Raw genomic sequence first — 21351 nt, forward strand, 5'->3', positions numbered from 1 at the left:
TGTAGGAATATTAGAGAAAGAATTATGGATTTGTTTTAGTACAAATAATATCAGATCACAGGACAGTTTATCAATATTTTATATCCCAAAAACCATTTTTTATGAAGTACAAAGTAGCATCTTTAAAAGGAATGTCTGCAGACTTCTTGGGTCTTTTTTCTTGAAAATCCACATCAGCCATGCTGTATCACTATAATCAGAGTAACCCAAAGCAACAGAATGTTCCAGTTTTACATATTTAGTCACAGGAAAGAAGCCACTAAGAGGGAGAGATTAGAGATAGACATCTCTTCACCTCCAGCCTTCTCTCCCTACAGGACCTTATACAAACAAAGAATAGAGTAAATGCACATGGATCTCGATGTGATGAAGGTTACTTAGGAAGAGGCCATTATTCACATTGTGGGGAAATTATTGGCTTTTGGTTTTCACTGTATAGAACTGCAAAGTGAATATACAGCTTCAGGAGATGTATGCACTCCTTACAATCCTGTTACTGCTCTGAAAAATGTTATAGTTTTTCAGTTTTTTAAAGCTTCTTATTGCAGTTGGTTCTGATGTGTTTATGTGTTTCTTTTATCAATACACTTTGCATTGGATTACTCTTTATGTGAGTAATCCACTATAAGCACTTTTAGCGTTACAGGGTAAAATGAAAGACGTCTTTGATTTGCAGAGTAAAATGAAACAAATAGCTTGACTGGATTCCTTAGAGTTGTTTACAATGGAGAACACATGAAGGTTGGTCAATATGACCCTGACCCACAGCAAAGCTACCTTCATATACCTCAGTTTGATAATGACTGCTTTGGGGTGAATTGTTCATCTGTCTCTCCAAATGGCAACATCTTACTGTAGAGAGAAACTTCAATAAGAAATGTAAGCATGCTGTACGGAGACATAAATAGATTATATAGTGAAGACCTTTTGATCTCGTTGTAAGGAACAATATTGTATCTATTAAATGTGCCAAAGGAAAGAAGCAGCAGGATTTAATACCTAGGAGAAATTTTAAATAAAACTGAATCAAAGTCCACAAAAAGTCCACTGTTTTTCTCGGAAGCAATAAATACTGCTTTAGAGGGAAATGCCATTTTTAGGACAGTCTGCTGGTTTTGCTGTTTGCAACAACACTAAATCTGATGTGTATTTTTTTTTTAATAAAACCTTTTGCAGTTAGTCCACATGCACTACATTATTATCTTTTAATGTAAATTTCATGGTCAATTGGTCAGATTTCTTTGTTTAGAACTTTATTTAAAAAATGTTGTGGTTATTAATTTTTATTTTAACATTTTACACAAAGTATAGTTGTACGTCACAGCTGTGTTGGCAGTTAAACTGGAAACTGTAGTAAACTATGCTACAGTCAAGTCAGCACATCTTTCCTTACGTAACACACACTTCTGAAGACAAAGTTATGCATTTTATTAGCACAACCTACTTATGTACAACTATCCTCATAGGAAACGTGTTTATTCTTATTTAATTGCTTATCAGAAATACCTGCCTAAGATTGTGTTGTTTAAATTCATTCTGCTGTCGGACAATGTGGCCAAATAAACAATGATGGCCAGTAAGAACTATCTTCAGTGCAGGGAATAGCAAGAAATCCTGGAAGTGGAAGTTTCATGTTGAGCCCAGAAGTGAACATAATCAAGTCTGTCTCGGATAACATGGAAAGAAGGATTTGAGTAAGCTGACACTCACTGAAGATCTGTAATTAAGTTTTCAAAACATTTAGGACAACCAATGAGCTGAATGTCCTCCAAACCTCTGTCCTAGAAAATTAATTAGATCGAAAGATCGATAGATAACAAATAAATAAGACCAACTACACGCAGACAAATGCAACCATTTTATTATAAAATTTTACAACTATGTGCTGTTTTCTCATGAAAATTAATATTTCGAGAACATTTGTAATATATTATCTAGACCCTGTCAGATTTGATCAGTGCCCCTTCAACACAATAATCAGATATAAACACAAAGCAACTAATATTGTATGGATGAATCTCATTGGATGCATTTTTATGTTGGGTATCTTTTACAAAGCCCTGCATGTCCAGTGCTTTTTGTTTTCTTTTCTGAAGTTTTATAACATTGATAACACAAAATATCTACATGTGCTGCTCACATACTTTATGTTTTTCCCATTGGTCCCAAAATAAATAACACATGTTAAAACACTTGGAGTGAATGATGATGTCTGTGGTGACAAAGTATTTATAAAAAGATGAAAGAAGTCCAGTCTTTCCAAACCTTTTTGACTGATAATTTATTCAACGAGCATGCTTAGGAGTGTAAACCTGCCTCATTACTTTGTGCACACCTTTAGACCTCTGCATTCACAGGATACCAAACAGAAGTATAATAAACATACTAGTAACAGGCTTCAACCTTTACCCTAATACTGAAAACCCAAAACATTTATCATCTGGCAGAAGCATCTTCCAATCTGACCTCTCACACTAATTAGATTTTAGAAATTTTGGTTTCATTTTACCTGTTGCTTTATCTTCTTAGCATTTTGGATTTTGCATTGTACCACAAATGACTTGAGGAACTATACTAGAAGTGTTGGTGAACTTCAAAAAACAGTCAGTTCCGGTCAGTTTATAAAGAAGTCAGATATTTCAAAAACAACACTAAAGTTAGGTATTCAGTAGACTTATATGTCAGTTTTGGCACTGCAATTACTGATTATTATTATCCATGATGCTATAACATGTCCCTAACGATGCATGTGTAGACACTGACAACAGGTTCAAACTGCTAAGTGGAACACAGTGGAATGATCATTTTAGACATATGGGGGAATATAATATAATCTGGATATACACGCAATTGCATTGACTTCTTACGGAAAAAGTCAACACCACAGCAAACAACTGAATGAATGTTGTTGGAAAATGTGAAAAAAAAAATTATATAAGAAAAGCAAATGTTCTTCTTCTTTTGGCTTTGGAACGCTTGCATTTTTTTTGTCATCTAAATAAAATCTACAATGCAGAAGCAGCACGAAATATAATTTTGCAAGTCACTCAACAAAGAACATTTTGACAGGCCTTTTTGAGAGTAGTGTACATTGATCACAACATAGAAAACACAAGATAAATAGGCTCAAGTTCTATTGACACATTGAACGATAATGTATCTTTGATATAGATGACAGCATTCTGTTTCTTTTAAGGGGTCATATGAGCATAAAATGCAATTTAATAAATTCAAAATAATACCATCAACAATTATATAAATAAATAAATAGCCCCATTGCACAATCCTGCCCGCCCTTCCCCCATCAAGTATGTTGCATGGTCAGTCCAGCATAAACAATAAATATAGTTTAGTGTTGATTGATAGTGTAGCAATGTTACAATTACAAAATATATACCCTTTTAGAAAATGCCAAAGGCTTGACAAGTGTTTTTTCCATTTATAATTTATGTACATAGACCATGTTATTTACACCCATTCTGTGTTTTTACAAATCATTCTCCAACACTGTCAATTGCATACTGGGGTCTAACAAAACTGAACAGTATCGGGTTCTTGTTCAAGTGCGTTGCATGTTGTCATCCAGAGCACTTGCTGTCGTCACGCATTTAATCCAACCTTAACAGAAATAAAGACCAGGAAATAAAGGCCTTTATTAACACCCCAAAAATATTTTTTTATGACTATATGAAGGGACTTACATTCTCAACGTGATTATTAGCAGAGACAAGAGACGCCGGATAACATTTTTTACACATCTGGTTTCAGATAAAGCAGTCTTGGGATAATTATGAGTTTCTTTTTAAAGATAATAAATGGATCTGCAGACATTTTTAAATACCTTAAAGCTGCCTGGACTCACAGTTGCACTGACATATAGATAAGTTTTGAGTCCTTAATTTCAAAGCAAAAACGAACCTCTGGTTGTGCAGCTATCTTTCTGATAACGCAAAGGGCAAAATAATTATTAGCTTTTTCAGCCCAGTTTCTCCTGAATAGCCTAAGAATAGAAGCAGATTATGGTTATGTTAATGAGTGCTTTTGAGGGCAAATAAATGTGGACATGAAGGGTCAAAGTTATTGATGCTGCAGGCTAATTCTTGAAGGGGAAAACAATTAATTGAGATATTTTTGCTTAAATACTCTGCTGATCTTCCCACTTATGAGCAACAATAATACCTTAACATAAAAACATCTTAAGAACCTTTTGTAAGATCTAATTCTATATTTTATAAAAAAAGAAATGTTTATTAAATGAGTCGAAATTGTTTTTTTGATTCTTTTGTCACCATAGCCAACAGTAGAAGACCGTAAAGATATGCTGGGTTTTTTTGGCCTGAAAGGTGCATGCAATAGAGGCAAACCACTATGTAATAATAAAATATATACAACGTCTGTACAGCTGAGCATTGTCCATATAAAGCATTATTGTACTCTGACCGCACATGAAACATTTACTGAAGTTGTTCATTGTTAAACATAGCTCTTTTAAAGTGCCTCAGATTTTATATTTCTGTTAATAAAAAATAAAACGTAAAAACAAAATGTAAAGGAAGTGAACGTGATCATTTCAGAATAAAAGAATACATAATTAGCTACAGGAATATTTTTACGTTTACTTGAAAATGTAATTTTTTCTGCAATGTTGTTTTTTTACATCCAGTATCTTATAACTTATTTGCGACTGTATCACTTGATTAAAATTCATCAATGATATATTTTCATTAGTATTTCATTCATTCAGTAAAACGCTGATTCTTTGTTTCTCCTTGTATTTCATGAACATCTGATGGCAAACAGACTTGATGTCAAATTAATTCTAAATAACTATGTATTTTAAGACTATATTTCAGAAGAACTGTTTTCAGCTGAAGTAAAAAAAATAGATTGTAATCCTTTACAGAATCGATAATTTTGCAACACAACTACAGTAAAACCATTTAACACCAATAAAATGCAGTGCTACAATATGTGCAATGTTAATTAGGGTTATCTGAAAAAACTAACGGAAATTTAAAGGGACTTAAATAACAAAAATGTGAAATTTCGGGGTATTTCAGTGGGTCTCTTTCCTGTAAAATGTCACTTGCTTGCGCTGAGCATACAGAAAATGGTAATGGACTGGCTGGGAATGCTCCCATGCCTAAAGATATAGATAGGAGACCCAATAGACCAAATTGAAGAGAGCAAACGCAGTGGGAAAGAAGATGCGTGCGTACGAGTCTATCTTGGCAATGCGAATGTGCAGCCTTCCATGCCGCCAGGCTCCAGAGCGGCAGTCTTCGAAACAGCAGAAGAAACTGGTGCAGTCTTTTCCGTCGAGACACTCATAGCCATATTCCTCGTCTCGCTCCTGCATATGTGTGGCGTTGTTCATCTGGATGGCTGTCGCCGAACGTGGACGAATGTCCACCGTTGGTGTCTGCTTTAAATAAGACAAACCAACAGTTAGCCACAAAGTCATGTCATGAAATCTCTCCTGAAGGCTAATATTTATAACTAGAACTTTATTTTTGGGTCAAAAATGGACAAATGTAATTTGCACTGTCAGCTTGCCAGGGGACCTTCTTCAATGCAAAAAATGCAAGGACTCATAACTTACAAGTGGAATAGTCCACACCTGAGTGAACACTATTTCACTCAGGTGTGTAATCAGGTGTTTACAGATACATTACCTTGGACTACAGTTGCCACTAAAAATATCTTATATTAATTAACACTGTGTGCTTTTCAGTGACGTTGTAAGATATGCATATGTTGTTTGCCTCCGGGATTTCTGGATTCAGAACGTTTTTCTCTCTCGCTGCAGGTGTAGAATCAGTCTGAGTGTTTTCTATTATTCTCTCTATCCTCTCCTCTCTTAAATTTTTACTTCACCTCCATTCCTTTTCATGAGGACATAGAAAAGCAAGACGTTGTGTGTTTTCCCTTTTGTCTCTCTGTCCAATGCATTAGAAACAAACTCAAAGCTATTTCTAATGGTAGTTTTTAGGGGTGCACCCATTTATTAGCATCAATTTCCTTAATTTGGCAAATGTTCCAACTTGTGAAAGTAAATTTGCTCGGCTTCTTCTTGATTGATACTCAACCAATTCTGCTTGCTACACTGCCAAACAATACATGTAAAGAAAAAAATAACATCTAGAACAGCAGTAAACACCTGGAGTAGTTTGTGAATATTTCAGGTGACCCATCACAGGTTGTGACTAAACCTGTGATGCAAATCCACCTTTGGGTAGAATGAAGCTGAAAGGCCGTGGTGACTGTTGTTTTTCTGATAGAATATATTTTTTATAGAATTTCTGACTGATCATTATATCCAATAAACCACTTTTGTTCTGTTGTAATCACAATGACAAATGTAACTGAAGTCATGAGCCAAAAAGTGTTTGTTGTCTCATGAGCTGACCTGTTTTACATTGGCTGTAAGAATTGCTGTCCAGAACCTTTACCACAAACTAGTATCAGGGGATTTGCTTGGGAGATCCAGTTTAACCAACCTGAATATATATGATGTGTGGTGTTATGGCAGCTGGCTTTCAACTATGTAAGTAAACCCAGAGCTACTGACTCTGAATATGTTCACTTTCATGTAAGACAGGAGAAGATTATATCGGAGCATCAATCACAATGAATAGGCAGGAAAAAGCTGATGGATGGGCAAGATAATGACAATATTGCAGCCAGTTTCATAAAACACGAATGCACTTTACATCTTTTCAGAAAATTTACCAGTTTTAGACATTGCAACTATCATCTGTCAGACATGAGAAAAAGTTCAAAAATATCTGTTTATAAGCAACAATTCATATCGTTTTAAAATATGCTTTGCTAAATGATCTACAAAGAAACAAAACAATTTACTCCAGCAGCTGAGATGCTGACATGTCAATCTCGAAGTTCATTTTTAGTTTTAGTTATTTCCCTGGTTCAACACACCTGGATCAAATGATGGTTTATAAGCAGAACCTTTCTCAAACTTTGACATACTAAAGAGATGGTTGGACCATTTGAATTAACTGCAGGAGCAGACTCATCTAAAACTGTCCGGACTCCGGCCTCGGAGGGCTGGACCTGGACACCACCTGAGGTCTGAACTTGCTAAAAGGAGTTGGATAAGTCTCACAATCCAGAATGTATAACAGTTGATGCATCCTACAAGGCTGCTCCAACAGTCTGCAGAAACTACAGATATTCTGATTTCTAATGTTGTGCTGTAGTTTTAGTCCAGTGCAATGTTTGAATTCTCTTTATAATATAGAAGTCGACAAGCCTTGAGAAAACATTTTTTGTGCTTAATGTAGATAATACAAACTATGTCTTATTAATTTGAATTTAAAAGCACTTGATACTCATTTCTTCATTTGCTTTGTAAATAATTACCCTGTGAATTATGATTACGCAAACATGGCTGCATGGCTAGAAATGAAACAAAAGTAAAACCGGGCAATGCAGGTTTATATGAAACTATTAGCTGTAGGCATGCATCCTCAAAATCCTAATGTTGATTACTTGAAAATTCTCATTATGCCCAACATTAGATCACAAACCGGCTCTCCCTTTGAAAACTACACATAACCACAAACATAAGCAAAAAAGTAAGAAACACACAGAACCTGGGTTAGTTGAGGCATATTTTTCCATATTAAAGAACCATAAAATGTTAAGTTAATAAAAGGAGTAGCAGTGGCAGGTTATGACTGAGTTTTCAAAGGGGGTTGCTTAAGGAAAAGGTTGTGGAAGCTCAAGCAGGAGGAACAGTAACACTGTCCTGCTGCATGATCCGGTTAAGCTGGGGGAGGCTGATTTGGTGTTTGCAAAATGAAAAAAGTTAACAGAACCAGCATAGTGGTACCGGCAGCTTTAACTGGCTGAAAGTCAACAACCGTTTGAGATAAGAAAATTATGAACGACCTCAGAAGGAGGAGAATTTTGAATTTCTACCTTTAAGATAATAAGACAAATATTTGTTTTGATCCTGCAGCAAATTTAGACAAGCTTTTGTATTTTAAAATATCCCCATGTATTGTCACTTATGTAGAGACAAATGCAAGAGTAGAATTAGCATATTTTCACTAATTTTATGTCATTTCTTTTATAGCTTCCAAACACTTAGTTCTCTAAATTTACCTCCAAATCAAAGTAAAATTTGCACAGGGCATGGGTTGTCTGTTTCAGTCTGTTAAGGCTCTGCTGACTCTTTAGGAAGCGTCAGGTTAAGAAGCTCAATGAGCACACTGAAAGATTAACTGACAGAAAAAGGAAAAGAGAAAAGAGGAAGCTCTTGTTTCGGCTGCTTGTTCGCTGTGGTAACAACAACAAAGAGTGAAACAGGACAGAGGGAGCCAGAATGAGTCCTCACTGGGCTCTTGACTAAAAACATTTTTGACCACAGGATATGTGAGATGCTTATTAGAGTTTCATGAAAAAAATAAACTGCATAAGTATGTCTAGCTGGCTGCCTCCGGACTGTGCACTGCTTAGCGCCCCTTTCAATGTAATCTTCAGTACCCATTTAGTAATTGAGGAGGTGAACAGTTAGTTAAAATGCAGGTTTATAAGTGGTAATAGGAAGAGGCGTATCTGCTGTTGCGCAGAGAGAAAAGCAGTGAGGTGCTGGGGGCCCAAAGAGGCGAAATGCAGCAGACACATGCAGTCAGACACAGGCAATATACCTTGGAGGAAAAGAGCCGGAGGAGCTTTTGTCCAGATGGGAGAAACAAAGCAAAATAAAACAAAGGAATGTATATACACACAATTTTTGTAAACAGAGAGATATAAAACAGTAACCAGAAAAATAAGGGGATACACAAAGATATTGTATTAAGAAACAGAAGTAAGGTCCATTTTTGGTCTTGTGGAATAGCACATACATCATATAAAGACACAAGCATTAGTGGGAGGATTGTTCCTGTGCATTTCACATTTTTCTTACATCGTCATCACCTCCGGAGAAAAAGAACCAACAGTAAGTCTGAAAAGATTTAGTGCATTTCATAAACAAAATTCATACTGTAGATGTACCAAAGTTGGCAGCGGTTTATAAAGCTTGACCTTCTAATACTGAGTTTAGCTTTTTTCAATTTCTCTATGTTTGAAAGTAGGATTAATAGTGTCCAACATATTCCTCCAGCCTTCTGGATCTGAGTTGTCATTAATTATATTAGGAACAGAACAGTCTATGTTTCAAAATAACCGCAGAACTCTGACTTACAGAGGCAATTATAAGTGAGTCAGTAAGACCTACACATTATGCATCATCCTTCCCTTTTCCTTCCCTATCTCTGAAGATGTTGGACAATTTACACAACTTTAAAATGCATTAAAAATGCATAGAATTGTTCTATTGTTCTTACATATCTCTCTCTCTCTCTCTCTCCCTCTCTCGCTCTCTCTCTCTCATCAGAAAATATCGGTAAACTTACACAAACATGCTGCCTTTATTTTTCCCAAGCCTCAAAATCGCTGCTTTGAATGATTAATTGTTTCTGCTCTTTGAACAGTAACACTGCAGAGGAGACCAAGATTAACATGTGCAATATTTGGAAAGAGCTCACAACCGTTATTTGGACTTCCCATGATCTCTTGAAGGATTTAGAGCTCAGATGAGGCCAAATCTTATGTCATGTGACCCTGGTCTAAAAACAACTAACAGATGTGTGATGGATTATGAAAAGGTTAGAGCTTCATGTCTAACCTACTGAAAGCAGCTCTGGGTAAAACACATTCATTGGAAACTATGCAACATAAAGCTTCACAGTTTATTCAACTCTACTATATAAAGGATTGACAAACCAATAAAAAAGAGCAATGACCAACTCTAATGCAATATTAGGAAGCTCAAATGATGATTTAGAAACTTGCAGATTCTGTTAGCTTTTAGAAGGGGCTCACCGGGTTTTTCTTCTTCTTATCCTTTTTGGCGCTCGGCTTTCTGTTGCTGACAAAGTAGTGTAGTGTGCCATACTCTATGAGTGCAGCAAAGACGAAAATGAAGCAGACAGACACAAACAGGTCCATTGCAGTCACGTAAGACACTTTTGGAAGAGATTTCCTGGCAATGGTACTCAGTGTGGTCATAGTCAGCACAGTGGTGATGCCTGGTGAAGAAAGCAAGGAAAAATTGCATTTTTATAAATCTCCAAAACGCTATGAGTCCAATGTCTTTCATTATCTTTACATTCACTTTTATTACATTAGCAAAAACTCTCATGACAAGATCGTTTGTTATAGATTGGAAAACTTCAATCTTCCAAGAAAATTGTTATTTGAAAACAGCTTTTTGTATTTACTTGGTTCATTTATGTTGGGCTTTAAATTTAACTTGATGCTATAAAACTCAAGCATGTCAAAAAGCAACAGAGGATTTCTGTTAAGGGGCAAATATTTTTCCCCAACACTATCCATAAGGGTCACATTTATATGTATTTAAACTTTTGCGAACCTTTGCATTTAATCTTACATGAGGGTAGGAAAATATACGTGACAGAAACTGACAGTGACAGTGGCAGAACATTAATTACATAATTCATTGGTCTTTATTTTAATTAAAATGTTTACATGAGGCCAATTTCCTTGAAAAACAGGAAAACTTGCTGCTTCAGCTGATAAACAGAGTAAATATAGATGTGTTAATATGAATGTTACATTACATGTCCATTTATTCACTACTTTCTAGTTGTGGTTAGGTATATGCTGATTATTATGAAAAAACAAAAGCTGCACAATTCAGACAGGAAATCACAATGTTAGACAGCTCATGCCATTTGTCCTATGAAGCATAAGTTTGAAAATAATTTTATATTTTAAGCAATTTAATGAACAAAGTAAGAACTTAATAGCATATTGACTGTTTACTGTACACATTTGAATTTACCAATTCTTCTTTTCATGTCATCTGCCACTGCTCACTATTTTAATGCATTCCTACGTCAGCCATCTTGTAAAACTATTTTGAAACATTTTTACTTTCCCTGTAAATACTGATGACATTCATAGAGGTTCTCCCATGACAAGCAAAATGTAAGTACACAGATACAGCTGATTACCCGACAGCAGTATTACAACTCACAACCACCAACAGGCAAGCAGAAGACTTCCTCTCTCCTTTAACTATTCCCTGTGTGCCTGATATCTGTTGAAATTGATTCAAGAATAAATTTAATGTGAGCTTAGTGACGTTCGTCTGCAGTGATATTTTGTGTGAACTGATATATTTTTAGGCATTGAAGGATTAGGAATAATGTCATCAATGATAATCCACTTCCTAAATTCACTGGCAGCATGAACCTCCTACATCATCTTTTAATAGACAGAATTACATTTGATTTGTATTATTATTAGTTTATTAATATAACAACAATTGATCAATGTTGGAAAGGTGAAAGAAACACTAGTTTAGAATGATGTAAAGTAATCATGGGAACAAAGTAGATAACAGTTTCGGCTTTAAATTCTAGAATTTTCTGTATAAAAACTCTCTACTTAAATCTTAAAAACCCCTAAGGAGCTACAGAAAGAGCTGACTAAGGGATGTGTTTGCAAGTGAATCACGAAGTAGCATCTGAAGATGTCAAGGACAAGCTCAAAAGCTGACAAATTTCCTTGAATTTCTCACTTTTGCCCTCTTTTTTTCATCCTGTGTCCCCTTTTAGCATTCTGTGAAGAAGACACCTGTATTATTATTGTGCTGAAGTAGCATCTCCACATCTTCCTGCCTGTATTGCATAATTAATGCATCATTAAGGCATGGATGCAAACATATGTCTGAGGATGGGCTCATCTTCTCAGGGTACACAAGATTTTTAAGCAGCTGCCCCGTCTCACAGGGGAAAAGAAGGAGGGGAAGGATGTTGAAATGAAAAAGAAGGCAACAAGGAAAAGAGAGCTGCAGTAATAAGGAGGCTTAAGCTTCCTGCTATAATATAAGGTGGTGTTTTAAACACTGCATGTGGCTCTTGATGTGTTTCACAGCAGGGAGTAATTAAAACCAAGCTGGCCTTGCAACTTACACCTGCATTGTGTCTGTGATGGAGTTAGGTGAACTAATCAGAAATGAAAGTATTAAATTAAGATTATAATGGAGTTTAAGGTTTTATGGCATGATGGGCACAGAAAAAAAATTACATGTCATGCAAGCATACTTTTTGCAGGTACTGTAGTCACTAGGCATTAGTGCTTCTTAAATACCTAATGAAGTCCTTGCAGGAACTGCGTCTTTGTTGATCCAGAAAGAGACCCAGGAGAGGACGACAATTAGTGTGCATGGAATGTAGGTCTGGATGGTGAAGTAGCCCATCCTCCTGCTCAGGTCAAAAAAGACAGTCAGCACTACATAGTCCCCTGGAAAAGAGGCAGAAAAGAAAATACAAGACGCTGGGTGTCATTTGAGGCATGGATCATAATTTCTGGATGTAGTTCCAGTGAGAAGTATAGACTCATCATTGACATGAGTAGAACCATCATGGCAAGGATCTACTAAACTACAAGAGGCACTAGTGTATTGTATTATATAAAGTGGATGACAACAAAGACAGCTCCACCCCCATATTCTATCTGCACATCAAAATAACAGCAAATAGGACAATTATTCCAATGATACATGTAAGTATTGAAATGCACAAGTCAGATGAACATAGAGATTTTAAAATGGTCTCAATCTCAAAATTATTGAGAATGTGTGAATTATGCATGAAACCAAGTTAGTGCCAGGGAACCAACCAATGACTTTAGGTTTCTATATGTTTGAGCCTGTATGTATGACATTGCTCCTGTATGAATGAGAAAAAATCCACAATAAATATACATTTTTGCACCCCATTCTAGTTTTAAAAAATATCAAAGTTGATTGTTCTATAGCAAATCAAAAAAGGAGAATGGTTCAAATAAATGATTAAAGCCTCAAATTAATGTGACAGTTATGCTGATAATGACTGGAAGAAGACATTCTGAACAAACAGTAACTTTATTTTTCAAAAAGTTACTGTTTGAAAAAAGAAAAACTGACAAAAATTATATACATTAAAATGTCCCTGAAAACAATCTAATATAAGAGGGAGAAAAATAAACAGTTCAACAACAAAATATTCCTGTACGCCATCAATTTACAGAAATGAGGAAGGTAATCATTTCAAGTCCTCGGTTAAATAAGAGCTTCTTAAAAAAACATTTTGTGTGATATGTTATGGTCATTAAAAGACTGTCAAAACATGAACACCTAACAGATTTAACAAACTGTTAAGTGTTCAGTTAATTATGTTGTGCAACCAAAACTCCTTACTGCCTGTTAGCTTGGGGCAACTTCAGACCTAAACTGAAAGAGAGTGATTCAGTGAACTGGAGCTGAACTTGCACGGATGCACACTCAAACCTTAGTCTCCTGCCAGGAGTTAGCCAGAACATGACCACCAGCAGCCAGCAGATGATGAGCTGTCCAGGCGTTGGCTGGCCAACCCAAGCAGATGCCGGGTGTGCAAAGATTGAGGTTAACTGGGCCGAGAAAGACCTGACCCTGACAATAAGGATCAACTGCCTTGTGTGTTGAAAATGCATGCTAAGCATGAATGCCACGTGCACAGTAAACATGTACCTGTGTGAGTTTCTCCCAATATGACAGGCTGGTCCAGCAGCTCACTATTTTGTGTTATTTTAATGTGAGTCATTAAAATAACTTGAAAACATTGAAGCACTGTCAAAACGTTGAGCCAGTTTGGTATACACTGATACCAGTAACAATCCTCTGTAAAGTCCACAGGTGAACTGCAACAGTCACTACACATTAAATCAAATACATTTTTTTATATTTTTCTATAAGAGACACACAAGTTTCCATTCCACTGCTTCCTAGCCTGACAGTACGACATCGCTTGCCAGTAGTTACCGTCCCCTTTATCTGTTTACCAGAAAACCTGTCTGTTTCTGTGAACTTAATGACAGTTTACTCCTGGCCTCCAGCTCATTCAAATGTCTACTAATTGATTAACATCAGACAATTAACAGTGTCAGAAACCCCCGTTGGCTCCCCTCCACGGTCTGTAACCTTCGGGCACAAGCACACTGTTTCTCTGGTATGCATCTGTGTGCCCGTGTGAGAGTGTGCGTGCATTTAGGCACCCATAAGAACGTGAACAAAATGTTCGCAGCTGGGGAATGAGCAGCTGGCTTATAATTTTTCTCATGGGAAAGGACAAACTGTATGAAAAAATAGACAGCATCTGTCTTTTTGTGGGTAAGAAGAGGCACGGAAGGAGATGAGACTGTCAGTACTCGTTTTCTCTTTAACCATGTGAAAGTACATTCACATTTTCTGTACAAGGACCGGAGTGGGGTGATGCTCCCCTCATGCAACCCTTTCACTCAGCGTTGATAGTATCATTAAATAAACCACAAGCAATAACCTCAGCAACCGGACTTATTGCTGTTCATATCACCATGTGTGCTTTCTGCTGATGGAGGCAGGTGCATGGGATATTACAGTGCACTGCCTTGGTGTGTAGGAGTAAAGAAGACACATGAAAGCTTCTCTCAAGGGTCCAGCAGCCCACTATTTTGTGTTTATTAACATATCATTAACCAGCCTCCGAAACCAAGACCCCATGACAGCTGAGAAACTGCAGGTGAATACAATTTTTCGGCTTGGTCAGCAACATAATGGCTGCTTCGCAAATCCTCAGAATCTTAATGATAATGGACTTTCCACCACAGGGATGAGGTCAGTTAGTGTAAGACTTTCCTGCTGTACCTTTCACTTCCTCTGGCTCAGTTTCACTGTGGTCAAGATGACACCTTCAAGGGATTTTTTTTCAACGAACTGGCTCCATACTTTCAGGGAACTGTATCATTATGGGACCATCTTCCATTACAACTCACCAGAAGCACATAGTTTTTGTTGTTTTGAAGGGAGGGAATTTACAATGTAGACATTTGGAGATCAGATTATTTTGTGCTCCGGATAAACAGTCCCAACACAATTACTAACCGAGCAAACTCATTAAATTGCTTTTAGCTATTTTATATTGATCTGATATTTGCACAGCAAAATGTAAAACAGAAACATGATTTGGGTCATGTATGAATGTTAGTTAGCCTCGTCAAAGGTAGACATTTAAAACAAAATATGGATTAAAATGTTTAAGTTGTATATAAGAATTTAGGAATCTACGAGCAATGTTTTTTATCCTCGCCTGCCTTATTGTAACATGCGAACAAAATGTTATTTGTGAACTGAGGAGGGGAAGATGCTCCTGCGTAAAACAGAACATTTTAAAATTTAAGTAATGTTTTCAGAGGCAACATATCCAGACGAGTTAGTTGGTGAATATAACATATTTTATCACAAGGTAAAAAGGTAGCGGAGTAATATTCCACTAGGTCTGATCAAAGAATCACAGAAGAAGAAGAATCCTCTTTTTATATGACATCATTTGCCATTCTCTCAGACTAATTAATCATTTTCTATACGTAACAACTTCAGGGTCACCAGGGGATGCTGCTTATTTCCTGGAATGAAATGGCATGTAGTGTGAATGCACCTTCACCTTTTGGATAGTCCATACCAGTGCAACACACACACCAGTGCAAACAACACACCTCAGGGCAGTGTAGTGGCCAATTACCCTGCATGTTTTAGACTGGATCATCACCTGAGCTTTATTCATGTGAATGATGTTTGATGGTAACCCATGATCAGGGCAAATCTAGTAAGACCTTAAATGAAATCCTATCTTTGCATAAAACGCATCAACAAATATAATCTAGCAGAATCACAAAAAAGTTGACAAAAACAAGAAGAAATTAGTAGATTAAAAAATAAGAGGAATATCACAGTTTTCTGCATAATTATTTACTTCATATACACCTTTTGTATCATCAGTGATGCATAAAAGACATTATCATTTCTGAAGCTACTTTAAATCTATATCTTAATAAGAAGACTGTTAACGCTCATCTGTCAAAGGTCACACAGTACTCCAGTAGGCAGTAACAACATAAAGGACGGCTGATGCCTCAGTACTGGATGTCATGTTTAATATAGCACAGTTCGATGGCTCAGAGGTAAGGATGTCCCATTTTGTTAAGTTTCTGTTGTCTTGACTCGTGTGTCCTTGAATCTCCTTCCCACCTCCTCTGGTTACATCACAGGTGGGAGAAACAGAGGGGGAGGAGACGAGGAGAAGCATGAACATAAACAACTATAAGGTGGGATAAACAAGACAAAAAGGTTGAAGCCCAAAATAAAATAATAGCTATAAACAAAGACAATCATAAACTCCTTAAATTCAATTTCATTATTTTATGTTTTGTCTTGAAGTTTGCTTTTCTTGTTTGTTTTTGTTTGAATGCTCAAGGCATAACTGTGCAGCCATTTATTCCATCATACAATAAAAATAGAGAATTCATAAATGATGTTACCATCTGACTGCCATTCTCATAAACCCAGAAGGGCAAATCATTCAAAGTAAATTCTGATCTATTTTGTTTAGTAACAAACCACAAATCTCCAGGAAGGGAAGCAATCTTCTTCTGTCATTAAATTACGATGTAGTTTCCACACTTTTCCTTTGGAAGTTGTGAATTAAAATGCTGAGTGAAGAACAACCATTCAGACAAAAACTCCAATCATTCTTTGTAAAACAGCATGCTCTGGAGTAATTTTTTTTATAAAGATGACAAATTCTCTCTGTCAAAGTAATTTGCTGTGAGTTGATGTAATCTACAGAAAGCAATAAAAGCTTAGCAGACATGATCATTAATCAGAAAACAGTGTTGCTTCTCTGTTGAATTTGGGTAAAGACAATACACTAAAAAAACAGAGACACAAAGGAAGGACAAAGAAAAATACAATTATTTTAACACCAATCAGCCAAAACACTGTAACTACTTGCCTCATAGTGTGTTAGTCACCTTTTGCTGCCAAAACAGACCTGACCCATCATGAAATGGATTAAATTCAGCCACTGAATGTGCTTTGGTGTATTTAGATAGCATCTTTAGATAAAATTTCCAACTTCTAAGTGATACTAAGAAAAGCACTCAATACTCAATGCCACAGCAATATATTTCATAAGAATTATAGTTTTTGAAAAGTTCTGAACCAAGTTGTCAAAATTCTAGTTCAGTTCATTTTCTCCTGAGCCCAGGTGAGACATCTGATGTTCTCTGTGGTTCAGTACTGGCCGTCTAGTCTAGTCCATGTCTGGAATTTGTTTGACAATCTCCTCAAGGCAGCAGTTCTCACAGTTGCTGGTGCAACTTTTCCTACCATACTCCTTCCTTCCACTCAATTTTCTGTTAATATGCTTGGATTCAAAACTCTATGAACAACCAGCTCCTTCAGCAATGACCTTTTGTAGCTTACCCTCCTTGTGAAGGCTGTCATTGACTGTCTTCTGGACATTTGTCAAGTCAGCAGTCTTCTCCATGATTGTGCAGCCTACTGACCCGGAATGAGAAGCTGTTTAAAGGCTCAGAAAACCTTTACAGGTGTTTTGAGTTAATTAGCTGATTAAGCTTTTACAATATTCTAATTTTCTGAGACAGTGCATTTGGAGCTTTCATCATCTGTAAGCCATAATTATCAAAATTACAAGAAAAGGCTTGATAAATATCACTCTGATGATTCTAACTTATATATGAGTTTCACTTCCTGCGACGACAGGCAAGAAATGTTTAACTTTTACCAAACATTTCAATATTTTCAAAAGACTTGCTTAAAGGTTATTACCGTATTTTTCTGACTAGAAGCTGCTACTTTTTCCCACGCTTTGAACCATGCGGCTTATAGCCCAGTGTGGCTTTTCTGTGGATTTTTCTTCAACCACCAGGGGGCTCTTTAGCAGGAAGTGAATCATTGGAAGACAAAATTGGAAATCAAAGAAGAAAGTGCTAATTTTCATTTAGAACAAGCACATGCTAGCAGCAGGCAGGATGGAGAAATCTCTTCAAACTCATACCCCCTCATCATGGAAACCACACAAAGAAAAGATGCCACTTTTAAGTTGAAGGCTATTGATCTGGTAGTGCAGGAGGGAAATGGAGCCGCTGCACGTAAGCTCGGCGTGAACGAATCCATGGTTCGGCGTTGGAGACGGAGGGCTGCGTCCTTGTGAGAACCGAGAACGGCGGAGAAACCGACTGCTTTTATATTTACTTTTCCAGTTTTTTTTTTTTTTTAACTTTGTGGGTGCGGCTTATAGTAAGGTGCTCTCTATAGTCCAGAAAATATGGTATTTTGACAAGGTACTTTTAATCTGGCAAACGAGCCTTACTGGATTGCATAGTGTAATTTACTGAATGTGACTGTATGTACATTTTTATTTGTTTGAATGTGAAAATGCAGAGAGAAAATGTAATCTTAGGAGAGTTGACAGGGGGCAAAAATACCTCTCAGACTAAAGAATCATTGGGCTGGCAGCAAGTCTAGAAACTGCTGTGGATATGCATGGGCAGGCGAGACCTGAGGCACATGCTGGGCATCCATTGAAGGGAGACAAACAAGACACATTGCAGAGCAGCTGACAGGCTGTCTCATTGAGCTCCTCTCCTGTCCGGAGTCGTGTATATGAGAGGTGACGGTGCCTGTTATTGCACGTATATGTGTGTGCATGCATACATATTTGTGTTGGTTACAAATAAAGGGAGATTTGCTAATGACTGGTTGCCAGGATCAACAATGCATACACAGAATGCAAGTCACCACTTTTTGCGACATGGCCACAGGCTTCATGTGAGCGATTAACCAGTCACTGAAGCTTTGTATTGTCCCTCCACAGGGCTGCTGGCAGCTATTCCTACCGCACAGTGGTGAGCAAGATAAAGTCACAGAAAAAAAAGAAGAATAGCATTGTCACTGTGAGCAACTGCAGCAACACAGCCACATGATTGAATGGCAAAAATGAGTATATAGACTTTGACTGCTTAGTAGTGAGTGTTGTGTTTACCGTGAAGGGGACAGATGATTATCCTGCTTTCATACCCGATGACGGTGCTGAAATTATGAAGAGCAAGGCTGTTAATAGGTTTTATGACAGTAAAAAGCTATCCAAGCTACTGCTTAGAGCAGATTTTCTGATGTAAATGTGAGTCTGCCAAGGTTTTTTTGTCAGTTACACAAGAAGGATTTGTTTAAATATAAAAAATAAATGATAGAGGCAATATTAAAGATATTAAGAATTTTCCTATTTCTTGTTTTTTGTCTTAGGGGATGCGTGTTGGTAGTTATTATCACTCAATATTATTCAATTAACACATTTCTAAGACATCTGCCCCCTTATACTTTGTCTAAAAAATGAGATAATTACATTTATGCCTACATTAAGCATTCAAATTAATTTCTGCCCCCCAGATTTCAAGGCAAAATAATATTAAGAAAAACACTTCTCAGTCTTAGTTTATTTTTGTTCCAGTTTCCAATTTTTTTATTCACACACAAGAAGACGTGTGATTCACACCTATTACATAAACTTTTGGTCTTATTAAACTAATGTTTTCTACATCGTCTCATTTTTATTCTGTTCTAATCCTTTGGTCAGGTGACAGGATTAAAATCCTCACTGTTTGGCGGGAGGGGGACACTGACAGGACTTACATCTGCCAATGTAGAAGTTTTGAAATGGATGCATGAATTTTAAATCATAAATAAACACAAAAAAAAGCCGTGGGAAAAAAGTTGTTACCAGTTAATAAATCAACCCCAACTAGTTAGTAAAAAGGATCATTTGTGAGCACATTGCATTGCGAAATGTTCTCTGTCTGCTATGGTCTCACCATTCACTTCATCGCTCAGTGGGCATCTCCATTAGCACCTCTAATAAATATATGCACAGATAAATTATTGCTAATTTGGAGCCCCTAGACCAAAAACATTTTACACAAGTTATGCAATTAGTATGACTTTTCTACTTGATACTAGGACATGCACGAAAACGTCTGAATTTCAAGAAAGTCCTAAAAAAAAGTATTACTTTAAGCAAATAGAAATAATTTCAGTAACCAAAACTGAACTAAAACAGAGCAGAAGCTCGATGCTCAAAACAACTTAACGTAATGTGAAGAGTGGACTTTACATTTAGAAAGTCAGTGCCAGGAAAAGAATAAAAGGCCTATGAAACTTAAAAACATGACATAAAATGTAAGACATTACATCAGTAAAGACAGACGTGCAGTATGTGTAACCACCTTATGTCTTGTACCTTCAGGGTGATGAAATCTGAGGCCAACTCTCAGCACCCAGAGCTGACCTTTCTGCAGTTGATGCAGAAAGATTTTTTTCCATATATTTTTAAATTCTTTAATTCATTAACCTGTCCATTTGCATGATTTCCTTTGTTGCCTTGCAGCATTTCAGTAGAAAACGATACCTATGGCAGTGTCACTACTTTATACATTCTCGTTTTTTCCCAATGATGCAGATTGTATGACTTTTATGTTGTTTTTCATGCATTCAGTTGTCCTAGTTATCACTTCAATGTATATGTTGCAACATCATTTGTGCTGAACCAAGATATATTGTCATCAAAGGCACTTGAAGAATTTTTGGTTACATCTGACAAACCATATTCTACTGATTTTGTTGTTTCCAACGTCGAACTTGTAGCATTTCTCAAAATAAATTCCTTGTATTTTGCGCCCAAAAGTCCTACTTTATATGCAGAGAGTGGCTGATGAGATGGAAAACAAGTGCTTTGTTTATCCAAAGCACTCTCTTCATCTAGGACGTCTTCCCTGGTTTCAGGTGTTAATTACTGGCTTATTAGGCTGTAGCAAAAAAGGACAGGAAAAAGAGAGCAAAACAAAGAGAGATAGAGAAGCTGTGGATGGGGGAGGGAGTGTAAAAAGTAGGACAGGAATATACCAGGCTGAAAATAAAATCCTCTCCTTGTGAGAGTGAGCAGGAGGAGAATGGGAGGGGTGGTTTCACAGAGCAAAACCCTTTGTATATTTACTAGTTTGGGATAAAAAAAGGACATAAGAATATGAATCCTGTAAGTGTACCGGGATTTTTTGGGAATGCATGTGTACTAAAAAAGAGACGGGGAAGAGTATAAATTGGTATTTTATGTTACAAAGGGGAGATTTGTGCTGAGTCAGATTGTTTTCAGACCACTCCTGTCCATCACAAATCACCCAGAGGCAAAAGGAGAATTCAGAGAGATGGAAAGAGAGAATAAAGGCATTGAGACATCAGAAAAATATGCATTACAGCAACACACCATGCTAATGGATTGTTTCTGTGCCTCGTAGCCTTTAGAAAGCTACACCTCTATAATACAGTCCACTGTATCAGACCTTCTTTTAATGTAGCAAAATTACTATTTTCATATTCAAGAAATCACCATGAATAATTTGAGGAAT

The 21351-nt window shown here is 36.7% G+C and overlaps 1 protein-coding gene across 5 annotated transcripts in view; it reads right to left on the bottom strand.

The window, feature by feature from the left end:
* Positions 1-1839: 1839 nt before the first annotated feature.
* The window catches only part of gabrg2 (gamma-aminobutyric acid type A receptor subunit gamma2), a 41389-nt gene continuing 21877 nt past the window's right edge, over positions 1840-21351 (bottom strand). Inside the window, exons 7-10 of one of the 5 annotated variants that reach the window (XM_015034429.1) lie at positions 12190-12342; positions 9895-10100; positions 8676-8699; positions 1840-5422 (exon numbers count right to left, since the gene is read on the bottom strand). In XM_015034429.1, coding sequence (XP_014889915.1) covers positions 5144-5422; positions 8676-8699; positions 9895-10100; positions 12190-12342 — 662 coding nt within the window. In that variant the 3' untranslated portion in view covers positions 1840-5143. Of the gene's footprint in view, positions 5426-8675; positions 8700-9894; positions 10101-12189; positions 12343-16001; positions 16126-18938; positions 18986-21351 lie in introns of those variants that run through there. The other 4 variants (XM_015034428.1, XM_015034431.1, XM_015034430.1 and 1 more) reach the window with 4 other exon arrangements.

The sequence above is a fragment of the Poecilia latipinna genome, unplaced genomic scaffold (assembly GCF_001443285.1).
Source record: "Poecilia latipinna isolate Pla-1442-1.1 unplaced genomic scaffold, P_latipinna-1.0 Scaffold298, whole genome shotgun sequence".
In the NCBI taxonomy this organism is placed as follows: domain Eukaryota; kingdom Metazoa; phylum Chordata; class Actinopteri; order Cyprinodontiformes; family Poeciliidae; genus Poecilia; species Poecilia latipinna.